Here is a 15,822-nt window from a genome sequence, read left to right on the forward strand (position 1 = left end):
GACACGTCGCCTCAGCGGGCGCCGCCTCTGCGGGGCCGCTGCTGCCGCCCGGCGGCCGTGCCGGGCCCCTTGCGGCCGTGCCGGGCCCAGGGCGGCCGGAGCGGCCGCAGCGCCGCAGCCCGGGCACAGCCGAGGCCCAGGTGGCACCGCCGAACGGTGACCGGCCGGGGAGGGAGGACATTGTCCCCTCTCCTCTGCCTTCTGGGACCCCAGCTGGAGTGCTGCGCCCAGCTCCGAGGCACTCGGCACGGGAAGGACCTGTTAAATAAAGCAAGTCCACAGGAGGGAGGCAAAGATGATCAGAGGGCTGGAGCACCGCTCCTGCAGAGACAGGCTGAGAGAGCCCGGGATGTTCAGGCCGGAGAAGGGAACGCTCTGGAGGGACCTTATACCAGCCTCTTACTACCTAAAGGGGACCTGCAAGAGAGCTGCAAAGGGACTTTTTACTTGGATATGCAGTGGTAGGGGGAATAGCTTTAAACTGAAAGAAGGCAGATTTAGACTAGATGTAAGGAAGATATTTTTTACAGTGAGGGTGGTGAGACGCTGGAACAGGTCTAGAAGTGGTCAAAGCCAGGCTGGACAGGGCTCAGAGCAACCTGATCTAGCTGAAGAGGTTTAGCAGGATGCCCTGCCCTGGAATGTGGTCAAGCAACTTGGACGATGCCTCATCTACAAGGCTATTAGTCCAGTGGTGGATTGAGAGGGCATCAAGCTGGTTTTGGTGTTGAATTCTGACAACATCAGTCTGACCCATCAACCCCCAAATTAGCATCCTGACAGTGAGGTAAAGATTTGGCAGACAAGCTGCTAAGCTGACCTGGAGATATATGAGTGGCAGTCAGTCACTGTACACTATAAAAGTCCAGTCCATTTACATATGGTTAGGTTCTTCTACCGTATCCTTTCTCAGAGTGTATATGAAGATTCCTCCTCTGGGTGGGGACACCCCTCAGAGCTAGTCCTTAAGGCTAAGTGAAAGAGATTTTGCCCATGGTCATTGGCATGGATGAATAACATCAATATCTGCTTTAATAACTATTTCTTTCTGCTAGTTTTGTCTGAAACTAATAAATTTTGTCTGAAACTCACACTCATGACAAGAAGCCACTGCTTATTGGAGGGGGCTGGACTAGATGGCTAACTTTAAAGGCCCCTTCCAATCAGCTATTCTATGATTCTATGATTCACTGGTGATGTGTGAACTATAAATATCCCAGGCAGGTGAAAAGAAACGCCCTGTCAGGTCATGGTTACTGGGTGATCTTTATTATGGCCTAGGTAAGCCTTGTTTTTCCCAGTCCTGGTACTAGCAAGGCCCTATCTTTGCAGCTCTTACCTTGACTTTGTTCAGGTAACACAAAGTACAGGGCCCTCTCTGTACACATACACCCTCTTTTTAGAGAACACAGCAAAGCAGCATAAATAAGGAACTTTATTTATGAGCATGGCTTAAACTAGGGAGGGAGGGAGGCACTAAGTGGTCAATTCCACTAAATGAGCCTGTCTAACCTGCTATATTTAGCCTTTAAAGACAAGGTCAACAGAGTGCAACAGCTGAATAGCTGACCTGCACCAAGATAAATTCAAGTATTTTGGCGCATCAGACATGATCCTATGTGGTTTGTAAGGTGGTAGTCCAGCACAGACATCAATGTCCAGTGCTGAAATGTTTGGTCCATCCAGGCTCATGGAGATCATTGATGAGCCACTGTAATGGATGTGTTAGAGACGGCAAGGTGAGTGATACAGCATTTCCACTTTGCACAGCACCTGTTTATGTACAAATGTCAAAAGTGTATTTGGCAAACAAAGGCACACTTTACATTGTGCCACAAATTCAGCCTGTAAAGCTTTAAAAAAGAGTAAGTAAAGTTTATGGATAACTACAAAGACTAATGTAAGCATGGAGTAAGAGTACCTTTGATTTTTTATTACAGTGGGGTATCACTTTCATGCAAAATATTACAGTGATATCTCTGAGCTTTTTGCAGTATTTCTTAGTATTTCTAGTACAAGTGGGAGACTGGGGCAAAGATGGTATATTTTCTTACAGCCAAATACAGAGGCAGGTTTGAATTCTTGTATGCCACTTACAGTGAGGGATTAAGAATGAAGATGTAAATTTCTGCTAATGTTTATCAGCACTGACTTGAATTACATACAAAGCAATCACTATGCAGCTTTGGAATTATTTTGATAATATGAAGGGACATTTCTGCTCTATGTAGATTTTTAACTTTTTATTGGGAGGTATGAACGTGTTGCAAATTATTTTGTTTACACATCATTTCACAAAACATTTCTTTTTAATACAATTCATTTCAAAGCTTGATCCATTCATATGAGAGGTCATGGGATCAAGGCCTAATCAGGAAATATTCAAGAGACTAAAATAAAGGACTTCTTTTTGAAAACTTAAAAAACTTAATAACAAGACATTGGAATATTTAGTTACTGTTCGTGTCTTTCTGAATCAAAACCTACCAAAACCCATATTCTTAATCAGTGTTTGTACAGCTGTGCAAGAATAATGATTTTTCCCAGGGCAGCAGGACATTGCTTTGATATTCTGCTCATATACAAAGCTGTTAATTTTAGACAAAGAAGATAGAGGGGAGCATGACAGTAATCTTCACACCCCAAAGGGCAGTTGCAAAGGAAAAGAAATAATCTCTTTTCACCAGGGCTAAGTGCAGAGAGGGTAAGAAACATGCTGGTACTGCATCACCAGACAAAGCCACTCTCGCCAGCATTTGGCAGTGCTGTGGTAACCAATGAACCTGATGACCTTAAAGGTCTTTTACAATCTAAATGATTCTGTGATCCTAAAATGCCTTCGTGGCACTAGCCTGTGTCATGCCTGCAGTTTGTGTGTAACAGCCTGGGTACCTACCCTCTTCCAAATGGTTTGTCTTTTAGCTGGGAACTTTCTGGGGTAATGAACTCCGTAACAGTGTCTTAGGAGACTGTAATTTGTTACGTCATTGCAGGTTGCTAAGGACAAATAAGAGGAACTTTGGCCGACGAAGCTGATTCTTGCATGGCTGAGAATTGATATGAATGGCCTTTACTGAACCTGCCTGGCAGTACAGGCTTTGCTAGATGTAAAACAGGGAACTTACTCCGAGCAGGCTGGGGCATACCACAGAACCCCTTACAATTTCTGCCCTTGCAGCCACCCAGCTTTCCAGGCTGGTTTTCAGATTATCAGCAGTGACTGTGACAGCGCATTTGTCTGACTGCAGAAAGATACCTTCAACAGATGGTGATGAGCCAGCGAGGGGATTTCTAGGTGTTGCTTCCTTCCTTTAAGGAAACTTGCCCAAATACACCTGTGCCATAGCAAAACACTATCCCATTGCTGCTGTCCTGGAAATAGGGCACTTTAGTCACAATACTATTTTCCAGATAAATATTACATATAAAATCGAGATGTAAAAGGCAGCAAGTCACATACAAAGTATTTCAACTTATATCTACAGTGGCTTACAGGACTGGGATAAAATTAATTTGTTTGCTTATACTTTGGTTAATTTGTTGTAATTTTTTGTGTTCCTTCAGTTACTTCCTGTAATAAAAACAAATGCCAAATATTTCATTTCACAGAATAGGTTAGGTTGGAAAAGACCTCTGAGACTGAGTCCAATCTATGACCAAACACCAAGTAGACTAGATCATGGCACTGAGTGCCACATGCAGTCTTTCCTTAAACACCTCCATAAATGATGACTCCATCACCCCCCTGGGCAGTTCACTCCAATCTAATCACCCCTTCTGTGAAGAAACTCCTCCTAATGTCCAATCTAAACCTCCCCTGGCGCAGCTTGAGGCTGTGTTCTCTGGTCCTGTTGCTTGTTGCCTGGGAGAAGAGGCCGACCCCCAGCCGGCTCCAGCCTCCTTTCAGTGGTTGTAGAGAGCGGTAAGGTCACTCCTGAGCCTCCTTTTCTCCAGGATAAACACCCCAGCCCCCTCAGCCGCTCTCCATCGGACTTGTGCTCCAGACCCTTCACCATCTCCGTTGCCCTTCTCTGCACTACATTTCATCTATTTGTTTTGCCTGGCTTATTGTTTGATTTGTTGGGGTTTTTTTCCTCCCACCGTTCCCTTGGTTACTTCCCGAGATAAAAAACAAACGTTAGCTATATAATTTCTCCCTTTCGCGTTACCACCAGCCCGGCTCAGCCCCCCTCTGTCCCTCAGCCCCCGGGTGGGTAGGGCCGGCCGGGCGGAGGCTCCGCCGGCAGGCTCCGCCTCCGCGCTCCGCACGCCGCCGGTGCGGCCGCGGCCGGCCCGGTGACATCACCGGAAAGGCGGGTCAGCCCCGGCCAATGGGCCGCCCGACGGCCGCGGGGAAGCGCGGAGGACCCGGAAGGTTTCGCAGTCGGAGCGTTGCTGCCCCGCGGAGAGAGCTCGCTGCTGCCGCCGCCCGCCCCTGCGTGCCCCATGGACTCGGTGGGAGTCGCTGCCGCCGCGCCCGACGCCGGGCCGGGCCCCGCCTGGCAGAGCAAGGTGAGCGCTGTGCCGGCCCGCGGGGCCGCGCCCGACCCTGTCCCGGCTCCGGGGAGCCGGAGGAGCAGGAGGAGAAGCACCGAGGCCGTGGAGAGGGCGCTGCGAGGTGGTGCCAGCGCCACCAGGGCGGCTGTCACTCGGTTGAACGACGCGAGCGCGGTTTGCTGCTACCGGCAATTATCTCCTTGGTGGTGAGAGCTGTTGTGACAGCCTGATAACTGAGCCGCTTCCCTCCGAGGGTGTTGGAGAGAGCGAGCTCGGTTATCCCGGCGGTAGACAGCGAGTCCCGGCTTGCCTGGCTCGGCGTTCCCCAGCCCCGCCTCCCCGAGCCAGGTGCTGTGTCCCTGTGCGGTTTTGAGATTGCATGTTTTACCATGGCTGACCTTTCAGGGCTCCAGGAGCGGGGCAGGAAGCTGGGCGTAAGCTGCTGCTGTTGGGTTATTCCAAGAGATGTTTTACCTAGGTTGTTTGTCTGCTTGTATGCAAACCTCCTGGGGAAGCTGTACCCCTGTCACCAGAGGGTACCGACACTGACGTTTTTCCCTTCAACCCGTGTTCTCTCTATTGAGTTTATGAAACTACTCTTTGAGTAGTTCCCCGAGTATCTGTAGAAGAGCCCTTACAAGATTACATGAGCTTATTTTGGAGCCAGCGATTGCTAATTATCCTGATTGTTGTGTTGCCACTGCACAAGTCTTGCTGTCTTGAATAAAATGTTTATTTACAGTGTCCGTGGGGAGCTCCTAGCACAACATCAATATCATGTTCTCTTGCTGATGTCATGAGTGAACAGCTGGCAAAAGAATTGCAGCTGGAAGAAGAAAATGCTGCTTTTCCTGAAGTGGTTGCGTAAGTTTAAGTCCTGGATTAGTGCTCTGCATAGCTGTGATGCCATCTTCTGTCTCTTGTGCATTTTCTTACAACATGTTCAATGCATAGCAATATAGTAAATGATTTGCCTGTTGCCCCTAATTCTGCTTCCTCTGATCATCTTCAGTGAAGATGGCTTCCCCAGCTAAAAGTCTTCCTTAGATTCTCTTCTCTGTTGCTCTTCCTTCCTTATTGATGTTTTCTTTGCATTTTCTGGGGGTGTTAACACAGTCTGTAAGCTATATTTAGAGAAATGTCAGAAATGGGTTTTTTCTACCCTTTTAGGAACTCTTGTCAACAGTGTACAATGTTATTTTGAGAACCATCAGGTGTATCACCTGTGTCCTCCCACTACCTGAAAGTTCTAAACAAAGGCCAAGAGCTTACTGGTTCCAAAATTGTGCAAATTTTGGCTATCTTTCCTGTGAAGCAGAAAAAGCAACACTATTTGGGATATTTTAAACATGTAAATAGGTATACACATGCATACACCTGTATGCCTTCTTTTTTTTTTTTTCCTCTAGGACATCTTAAAAATAGAGTTTAATGCTTCTTGTTAAATGGTAAACAAGCAAAAATTTAAGTAAAATTTGCATTGTAAATAAGTAGCGAAGAGAAATGAAGTAATGATCTATTAATATTTAGTGTTGGCTTGGAGAGGAGGCAGACAGCTGAGATCCATTCCTTTCTGTCAGCTCTGCATGAAGTCTGTTGTATAGAGTGGGAAAGTGGTATAAAGCAGTGTTTCTGCTTAGATTGCTGTGTTTAAGTTTTTAAAAATTCCTGTTTTCATCTTCTGTAGTGCTGCTGAAGGACCATTTATTACAGGAGAAAATATTGACACTTCTAGTGATCTAATGCTAGCTCAGATGCTGCAGATGGAATTTGACAGGGAATACGATGCACAGCTTCGGCGTGAAGAGAAGAAGATCAATGGAGATAGCAAAGGTACCTTCATCAGAAGGAATATTTTTGCTGTGGAGCTATTCTTGGCACTTAGCTTAAATTGGCAGAGCTATGAGGAAGTAGCAAATCCCTGATAATCACAGACATGCTTATTTGTTTTTTTTCTCAAGTCTCCATATCCTTTGAAAATTATCGGAAGGTGCATCCCTATGACAGTGACAGCTCAGAGGATGAGGTTGATTGGCAGGATACCCGTCATGATCCATACAGAGCAGGTATGTGCAGCTTTAAACAATACAATTTCTTCAGCCAATAGACCTGAGAGTATGACAGAGTTAAATTAGGTCTTGTTTTAATATGAGGAGAGACACTAGGTACATTTAAAATCAGGTCACCTCAATGGGAGGTGTCAGCAGGAGGTTGGGTGGATAACTTCAGGCTTCTGTCTGCCAGTATATTGGCTGAATCTGGCAAAATAACCAGTGTACATGGGAAGTATTGTGGGAAGTATTGTGCTCATCTGTCATCTACGTTTGGATAATTACATGTAATTTGCATATAATATCGAATACTCCTGTCATAGCATGCCAGAAATGTGTCTGACACCCCAGAGAAGACAGAGAAGTAAGTTGTAACATAGCCAAAAGAAGCTGTCCTGCTTAGGATAGGGGAAGACTCTATTAAGATCATACAACTGGAGTAATTTATTCTGTTTTATAAATAAAATTATACTACTTTTGCAGATATTGTGGGACTTCTATGAGCATTGGTTATGTTTGTTTAGATGTAAAGTTTGGTTTCTTTTTCTCACTGCTGGCAGATAAACCTACTACTACACCAAGAAGGGGTTTCATAGGAAAAGGAAAAGACATTACTACAAAACATGATGAAGTGGTATGTGGAAGAAAAAACACTGCTCGCATGGAAAATGTAAGTGAAAACTTAGGGAAACTTAATTTGTGTAAAACTGGAATGCTGCAGTTCAGCCAAAGAACTAATGCTTGTCCACCAGTGCTGCTGGGTAGGATGCTGACTTTTCTTTTTTCCCTGTTGCATGAAAGCAGTGCAGTCTTTGCTTTATTGGTTACTCTCATTGGTAGTTTGAGTTTTGTCAGTTTTCTGTTTAAAAGTGGTTTGTTATTGAGCAATTCAAGGATTTGCACAGAACTGTTTTGGGAAAACAAAACTATCAGCAAGTCTGGCACACAAACTAATAAAACACAAAAGCTATTTTTGAAAACGATAGATGTTGTGTAATCCTTCTTCTAATTAATTTTGTCTGATAAGCCAAGTAACTTATTTTCAGTCAATTGTTTGACTTACTGTTTTTCAGTCTGTTTATCTTTAGTACATACCTTTCATTGTTTTTAAGGTAACTGGTGCAACTTCTGTAAATAAGGAAATGCTGCAAGTGCTGTTTTTTGCAGGATGTTAGGTAATCTCATATCACTTTGGGCAGAACTTTGAGTTCTGAGTTTAAAGCAGTGTGTTTGTGCAATGTTGTCATTATGTTAAAAAAGTGGGTTTCACATAGGTCCAAATCTATCATGAGTTTTTCCAAATCAGAATGAGAAATTTCTGTTTGTGCCAGCTTTTGGCATCTGCTAGTAACAATGCTTAAATTCCTATTATTTCTGCTTGTAGTTTGCACCTGAATTCCAAGTTGGGGATGGAATTGGGATGGACTTAAAGCTGTCAAATCAAGTCTTCAATGCCTTAAAACAACATGCATACTCTGAGGAACGTCGAAGTGCAAGGCTCCATGAGAAGAAGGAGCACTCCACTGCTGTATGTTTTTCATAACTACTCCTTATCTTGTGGAATAGCTAAACTCTGCTGAATAACTTCTTGCAACATTCCATTTTTAGTAAAACAGCTAAGTAACATTATGTTAACATTGTTGAAGCAAATTATATCAGCTAGCTCCTTCTAGAAAAAGGCTCTTTGTTTGAGCTGCATTACTGTGAGAACCATGTTGAAGTAAGAGCAAGCAGCTACTGCTTTTTTCTCTTTGTCTTTCTAAACTTGTCTCTCAATCACCTATGTTGAATAAACTGCCTGGAAGTTATTTATAGAAACGTCCAGAGGACTAATCCTCTGCAGTTGAACCATATGGCTCCAAAGATCTGTCTTCATAACAAGTTTCAGGCATATGAGGTGACAAACTGACCTAATAATTTAGGAGTTTACTTGGTAGACTGTATGGGTGAGCTTGAAGTAGGGCCTCTGGTAATTCCTGATGTGGACTTCTTCAAATTTGTGTGTTTTGCTTTGCTTTATTGTTACTTATATCCCAAGTATTATATTTCTTTGATATTACGATTAATGATTTGTATAGGCTTCTTGAAAACACTGTAGAAAGCGCTGTTGAGCCACAGTCTGTATGTGCAATTGGTAAAATATTCTATGTGCTGCACAGCTGATGGGAAACTAAGAGTATTAAATCATTAAATCAGTCCTGGACAGATTTGCTTTGCTTCAGATGTTTATTTTGGTTTGGCTTTTTTTTTCTCCCATCTGTCAGTTGAGAGAAATTTTATTAATATATTATTATTTCCATTTAGTTGAGTTCTTGTGATATATAAATATTCTAAACTCATGATAAAGCAAAGAATTGCTTTATTGAATTGAGTATTCATGTCTTGCCTATTAATCTTATTCATCTCTTGTAGGAGAAAGCAGTGGATCCTAAAACACGTTTACTTCTGTACAAGATGGTCAATTCTGGGATGCTGGAGACCATCACAGGCTGCATCAGCACAGGAAAGGAATCTGTTGTTTTTCATGCCTATGGAGGAAAGTGAGTATATTGTTTGTTACTGATGATAGCTTTAAGCACAAGAGATGATTTAAAAAGCAGAAAACACAAAAATATTTAAACATCTGCACCTTTTTTATTTCTGAGACTTAATGGCTGTATTTGTGTATATGCGGGTAATAATAAAATCTGAAAACCAAATGATACCAACCATAAAGTAAAAGAATCCCCACTTTCCTCCTTGGAGGCTGTTAATGAATGGGGACAAATTCGCCATGCTTTTCTGTGGAAAAATATGTACTCTTTTTATGAAAAAGAAATCTTGAGGTTTTTGAGAGACTCTTTCCACTGACCTGCCCCAGACCACAGAGCTGTCAAAAGGATTTTGGGCTACCTGGAGGTTGTCGTTCCATAGAGGTTGCTCTATTGCCAGCTCTATATTTGCAGCTTAGTGGAGGTGCTGTTTGTTACTTTGAGGTTATCTTGAGAATAGTGTTGGGATACTGCTCATTTCTTGAATCCTTCCTGCCATACTGGAAGGATTAGAGTGCATTATGGCAACTGCATTGTGTTTAACTGACTTTAAACCAGTGATGTTTGAGAAAGAACTAATAAAACTCAACTACAGGTAATGTATTTAGAGATGTCAGGGAGAAAGTTGGAATTGGGGAGATGTGCCTTAACAAATTAGGAGAGGTAATCTGTTTGATAAGCAACTTATAATCAAAATGCCAAAACCCAAACATTCAAATGTAAGTTCAATTATAGAATTGTTATAAGTTTAAGCTGGCTTCTAAATGTGAAAGAAAATTAGATCCTCTCTTATATTAAAAATAGCTGTATGTGGCAATATATAAAAACCCAAATCCATGCATTTGCTTGTAAATATGTGAATAGTTAACTTTGTTATATATTTGTCTTTTTCCATGAGCAGTGCAACTGAAGATAAAGTTATTCCTCCAGAATGTGCCATCAAAGTGTTTAAAACAACTCTTAATGAATTCAAGAACCGTGACAAATACATTAAGGATGACTACAGGTTTAAAGACCGCTTCAGTAAATTGAATCCACGAAAAATTATTCGTATGTGGGCTGAGAAAGAAATGCATAACTTAACAAGGTAAAGAAAGAAAATGGAAGTGTAGTTGCCAAATGCCTGTCAGTTTCCTGTTCTCTGTTTCAGGAAGATACTCTATGTCTGGGTATTTAACTTTTAGGTCAAAATAATATACAACCTGGCACAGATTGAATAAGCTCCTGGGTTTTTTTACAGTTTAATAAGCTGTGTCAGCATCTCAGTGATTTTGCAGCAGAATTTACAGGCTCATGAAGTTAACAGGTTCTAGTTGCAAAAGTAATTAATATTTAGTGAGCATTTTTAGATTAACTTATAACTTCAGAATCTGTATTTTCCTGTGTAAAATACTGTACAATATATATGATTATTCAGTTTTTAATTCTTTCAAAGACTTTGTTTACTCTGGATCGGTTTTTTCTCACAGCTCTCAGATTGCAAATGAGATAGTGGAAACTAGAACTTTGGGGGCTTTGAAGCTTTTGTTCTGTTTTTCTTAATCAGTATCTATTTTCTGACCCACAGAATGCAAAATGCAGGAATTCCTTGTCCTCAAGTGGTTATCCTTAAGAAGCACGTCTTGGTTATGTCTTTCATTGGCCAGGATCAAGTCCCAGCTCCTAAACTAAAGGATGTAACACTTAGTAGTGAAGATATGAAAAAGGCCTACTACCAGATTCTTAATGTAAGATGATGCTGATTTCTCCTCCAGTTCTGGGTTGTATTTTCTGTTAAGGGAATAACTGTAAGGACAGATGAGCACATATTTATTTTTCAGGATGCTTACATAATTGTCAAGATACAAAGTCCAAAGTCTTATTTTGCTGCTGTTTAATATGTGACTTAGAATCAGTAAGACAGTATGCACTTAAAAAATACAATTAAATTTAATCTGAGTGGAAAACATACTGGAATTTGATGACAAACAGATGCTTAACAGCAGAGGAATTGTGAGTAAGTAGTCCTCCTTTTACAGAAGCAGTATGTGGTTTAGAAAATTCTCTGAAGTCTTTCTGGGCTTACCAAACACTTAATTTACAATGCTTAAGCACTCTTCAGTGGATTGCCCGCCCCCTTTTCAGCAAACCTAGAAACTGGAGAATTAATTAGAACATAGCATGGTGGATGCTTTCATTTCCTATTATCTGCTTGGTTCAAACACACCAGCTGCTAACTGTCTACTCATTATGTTATAGATATTAAAAAAACCAACCAGGCAACCAGCCTCACAGCTTGGCAACAGGAGTGGTCTAGGTCTCAAATGAATGACACCAGTGAGCAACACAGCTGTGTCTTAAGTGAATTTGTGTACTGGTTAGGACTCAGTCTCTACAACTGTGAGACTTTCTTCCCATGTGATAGGAGTGAAAATGAGAGGAGAGAATATGCTTATCTGTCTCCTGCACTTGGACAGCTTGGCAGAGCTGACTTGAGTTTACCGGAGTAGCTCTTCTGACTTTGCCAAAGCTAAGCTCAGTGATAAAAGCTTAGTTTGCTGGCATTTTGCCAAAACTGCAATTCCCTGGATGGAAGTGTATTGAAGATTTGGGTAAAAATTTTGTAAATTATGTGAGTGATTAGGGAAAGGTTGGTGTTGTTTTGGTGCTTTTTTTTAAGTCACGCTAGCAGTATTTATTTGGAGTATAGCATACTTCCTTCATTAATTTGGTTCCTTGCAGATGATGCAGCAGTTGTATAGGGAGTGCAACCTGGTCCATGCAGATCTGAGTGAATACAACATGCTTTGGCATGATGGGAAGGTGAGTTTGTTCTTAATTTGGGGGGGAAAAGTTTAATCTACTGTGAAACACTAATACAAAGCAAATTGCTATTTCTCTGTGACCACAGGTCTGGCTCATTGATGTCAGTCAGTCTGTGGAGCCAACCCATCCTCATGGACTTGAGTTTTTGTTCAGAGACTGTAGGAATGTTTCACAGGTAAGACCTCTTTGTCTGACAATCTTCTGTTATGCTGCATGCTTTCTAAGATACAAGATATCTTAGATATGTAGAAGATTACACTTGCACAGTTTCCATGCTGATAGTGTCCTTCTCTGAAAGTGACAAAAATGTGGAAAAGTAAAATTATACCACTAGAAGTGAAAGCTTCCTTCAGTTACGTTTATCTGTGGGTCAGCAACAACAAAAATGTAATTTTGGGTAAAGGTAGTAACTGGGGAAAGTCAAAGGAATATTTTGTTCTGTGTAGTAAAGTGTTTAATGTGTGCTCTTTACATTGACTAGTTCTTCCAGAAAGGAGGCGTGGCAGAAGCACTTAACGAGCGGGAACTCTTCAACGCTGTCTCAGGTTTAAATATTACAGCTGACAATGAAGTAGACTTCCAAGCAGAGGTATGGCTTTCTCTGTCTAACAATTTAAATTTGGTTAGCTGTGGTAGCCATTACCTTAACTTTCCAGATTTAGTTTGTGTGATTGCTGTGAGTAAAACTTCAGCAGTCATTCTGAATCTCTTTTTTTAAACCTTGAGTATTCAGCCTAGTACAACCATTTCCAGAAGCTCAGATTGACAGACTCTCCACCCCCTTTCCTGATCCCCCTGCTCCCAGGCAGAAAAGACTTCATGTTGAATATAGTTGCTTCATTTCAGCATTAAGGCAAATCTAGTGATCTGCTTTAGTTTAAGAGCTGTTGTCTTGCCTTACATATATTAAAGGTTGTAGAACAAAAAGAAAGTTGGGTTAAAAATAGTAATTATTCTACTGCTAATTTTTCATGGTTTAGATGCCAATTTATTTGAAATTAAAGTTTAGGCAGGCATTTTTAATTTTGAAGCTTAAAATCATGCTAATGTAAATATGGACTTAGGAATCTTTGGTCGCTTGTTGCCTTTTAGTTTTCAACATTTGGCTGTAACTGCTCAAGGCCTGTGTCCTGATATCAGATTTTAAAAAAACTACTTGTCAAACATTCCATATTTTCTACTTAAAGTAAGGGCAATGTGACAATTCCTCTCTCCCTAGCTACTAATGACATTGCAGGTTTGTGCTACACCAACATGGAAGAGGTGGGAGCTGGTAAATAGGTGACTCCTGGGGCAGGTGGTCAAAGTAAGAAAGAGATGAAGGGAACACAGTGCCACAGTTCCACAATCTCTGTGTCATTGGAGAAAGGCACACTTCTGTACTTTGAGGAATACAGCTGAAGTCTTAAGATATCACCCAGTCCTCTCTGGTGCATTTTAGTTCTGTAGCTTCAAACTGTAAAGGAGTGCTGCTCATTTTAGTAACTTGTTGAGAACAGATATTTCAAGGGGTACCTGGCTGTATTTGAGCTGTTACATGGGACTGAATCTTTGAAATAGCAACATTTTACATACCTGCTTTGGCCTCAAAAGCTACTTTTTAATGCTCTTTAGAAGCCTTCTGCTGCTGGCATGGTTTTTTGACTTCAGCATGGTTTTATTTTTGCCTCTCTAGATTGAAGCTTTGGAGAAGATGAATGAAGATCACGTGCAGAATCATGGAAAGAAACTGTCAACGTTTTCTAGTGATGGAGACCCACCTATATATGATGAATAGCACTGAGTTTGTAGCTGCTGACGAAACAAAACACAAATTTACTGCTTCTAACTACGTTGGTGCAGTGGTAAATGTCAACTGCCAATGTCAAGAGAGTGGTTGGCTGGGAATACCAAAATGGAAAACACAGCAAGCATATGGTGATGCCTCAGTGGTTTGCTTTTTTTTTTTAACTTGTCCCACACATCAGGCTGGCACTGTGAGAATGGACTGTCACTACCACTTTGAACAGACTGACAACTTCACCAATTGCCCAGTTACATTAGACTAATGTAGCTCAGATGGTCATATTTTGCGTGATTCAGAGCTTACATATCTTTTAGTCTAAAAAAAATAATTTTAAAATCATCTATATTGTCTCAAGTATCTAGTTGGAAAGCGCACTAGAAGAGTCCCTCTCTTTTTTTTCCTAATGCAACTTGGAAAACTAATGAAACATTGTTTATGGACACAGTGTTTTTCATCCATCTCCACCAAGGGCAAAATGAAAAGGCAAACTATGCACTGCAATCATATGAAAATTTTAATTTAGCAAAGTAATATATTTATAAATGCAGAAGTCTGGACTTTTTCATTTGAAATACAGGGAATGTAGTTTTAATAATCTCTGTAAATACTGTTGGGTATTATATGGGAAACATATTTGAAATCCAACCAGCGGAGGACTTCCTTGGTGACATGCCAGGAAATCCTGAGTCAATGATGTATAATAAAGAGTCAGTTCAGGTAGCTTCACTCTTAATACACAAATGGTTCCAAGAACTTGGTGTAAGCCAAAACCAAAACTATAATAATCCTGTCTATACTTAGAATCTATCTGTTTGGAGCATCAAATATTCTTACCCTAAAGATAATCACAGGCAAATATAAGTATTCTTTTTGCACCTGTAAGAAAAAAAAGCTTTGTTTAGAAATAATGATAACTGATACTGGTTTCCACAGTCTGTTTATTCTTAATGTCAGTCTCTTTTTTTTTTTTTTTTTTTTTTGTGAGCATCTTCTAAAAATCTACTGATGTTTCTCTCCAAAAAACGCATTTAAAGATGAACTGATGTGGTGGGATAGTTTGGAATTAAGGAATTCTAATCAACTTCTTTTTAACTGATTTCTGGTTTGTAGTTTCTGATGCTGCTCTTTATCAAGCAGAATATAGTGATGCTACGTGACCTCACAGTGTGCTGTGAAAGTGACTTTTTAATCTCTTTTTGTTGGAAAACTGGTGGTGAAGTAAAAATTTAACGTCTTGTGGTGGTATTCTTGCATGGTTCTTTGCATCACAGAGGCCTTCATTGATCTTTGGTGCTTCACTAGAGCAGTCTTAGGCGGGTAGGACCACACAAATTCCTTACAACAATATAAAAATGAGTCTTTGGGTGAGTACTACATGAACAGTAAACAACCTTGGTTTTGCCAGATTCATCCCAACACTTGGATCCTCTTCCTTTTTCTAAATCAGACAAGTATCTTGCATTTACTCCTTACTTCTGAAATAAAGGAGCTTGTATCTTTCAGATCCTTAGGTCTGTTCTGAATTCTGAATTTCTCAGTGAAATAGTTGCCCAAAATAATGGTATCAGGAAAAGTACAGACTAGGTACTGCAAGGGAAGTGCTAACCTCTTTAGGAAGACTACAAGCTGCTGTTGACAAAGATATCCAGATCTCCTTCAGAGGACAAGGCTTTTTTTTTTTTTTTTTGTTTTTTTTTTTTAAAGGTAGTCCTGTTCTTGGCTTATAAGTAGTTTTATATTCTTAACATTTGTTGGGGGTGGGGGGGGGGAAGATATCTCAGAACAGTTGCTAATGCCTTAAAATGTTCTTGTACAAGGAAGTTTTTGATTGCTACAGCTATTTGCATGAAGAGAGAGGAAGAAGGCAGAAATAAGAGGAAGTAAGGAGGGTGTTTTTTGAGCTATTTGAAACAGGTCCCTGCTTGTATCTCTGTGCTTGGGCCAAAGCCTCCCTTGTTACTGTCATTTTTAATTTCTTGCTGAAATCTGTCTAGCACAGGCTTAAGAAAACCAAACACGCCCCAAATAAATGAAGCAATTTTTCTTGAGTCTAATTGAAAGCTACTGGGCCCAAATATATTATATACTATCTATTATACATTATATAATATATCTTATATATTAATGTATTTTCACTTCCAGCAGTAAAATT

The 15,822-nt window shown here is 40.9% G+C and overlaps 1 protein-coding gene across 1 annotated transcript; it reads left to right on the forward strand.

Annotated features, from left to right (window-relative positions):
• Positions 1 to 4,404: 4,404 nt before the first annotated feature.
• Positions 4,405 to 15,172, forward strand: RIOK3 (RIO kinase 3). Its single transcript, XM_063167512.1, has 13 exons — positions 4,405 to 4,512; positions 5,240 to 5,361; positions 6,185 to 6,330; positions 6,459 to 6,563; positions 7,109 to 7,218; positions 7,933 to 8,076; positions 8,961 to 9,088; positions 9,981 to 10,166; positions 10,647 to 10,806; positions 11,801 to 11,881; positions 11,970 to 12,059; positions 12,366 to 12,473; positions 13,560 to 15,172. The coding sequence occupies exons 1-13, from the start codon at positions 4,447 to 4,449 to the stop codon at positions 13,659 to 13,661; spliced, it is 1,548 nt and encodes a 515-aa protein (XP_063023582.1). The 5' UTR covers positions 4,405 to 4,446; the 3' UTR covers positions 13,662 to 15,172.
• Positions 15,173 to 15,822: the final 650 nt, after the last annotated feature.

This window comes from Melospiza melodia, chromosome 1 (assembly GCF_035770615.1).
Source record: "Melospiza melodia melodia isolate bMelMel2 chromosome 1, bMelMel2.pri, whole genome shotgun sequence".
Lineage (NCBI taxonomy): Eukaryota > Metazoa > Chordata > Aves > Passeriformes > Passerellidae > Melospiza > Melospiza melodia.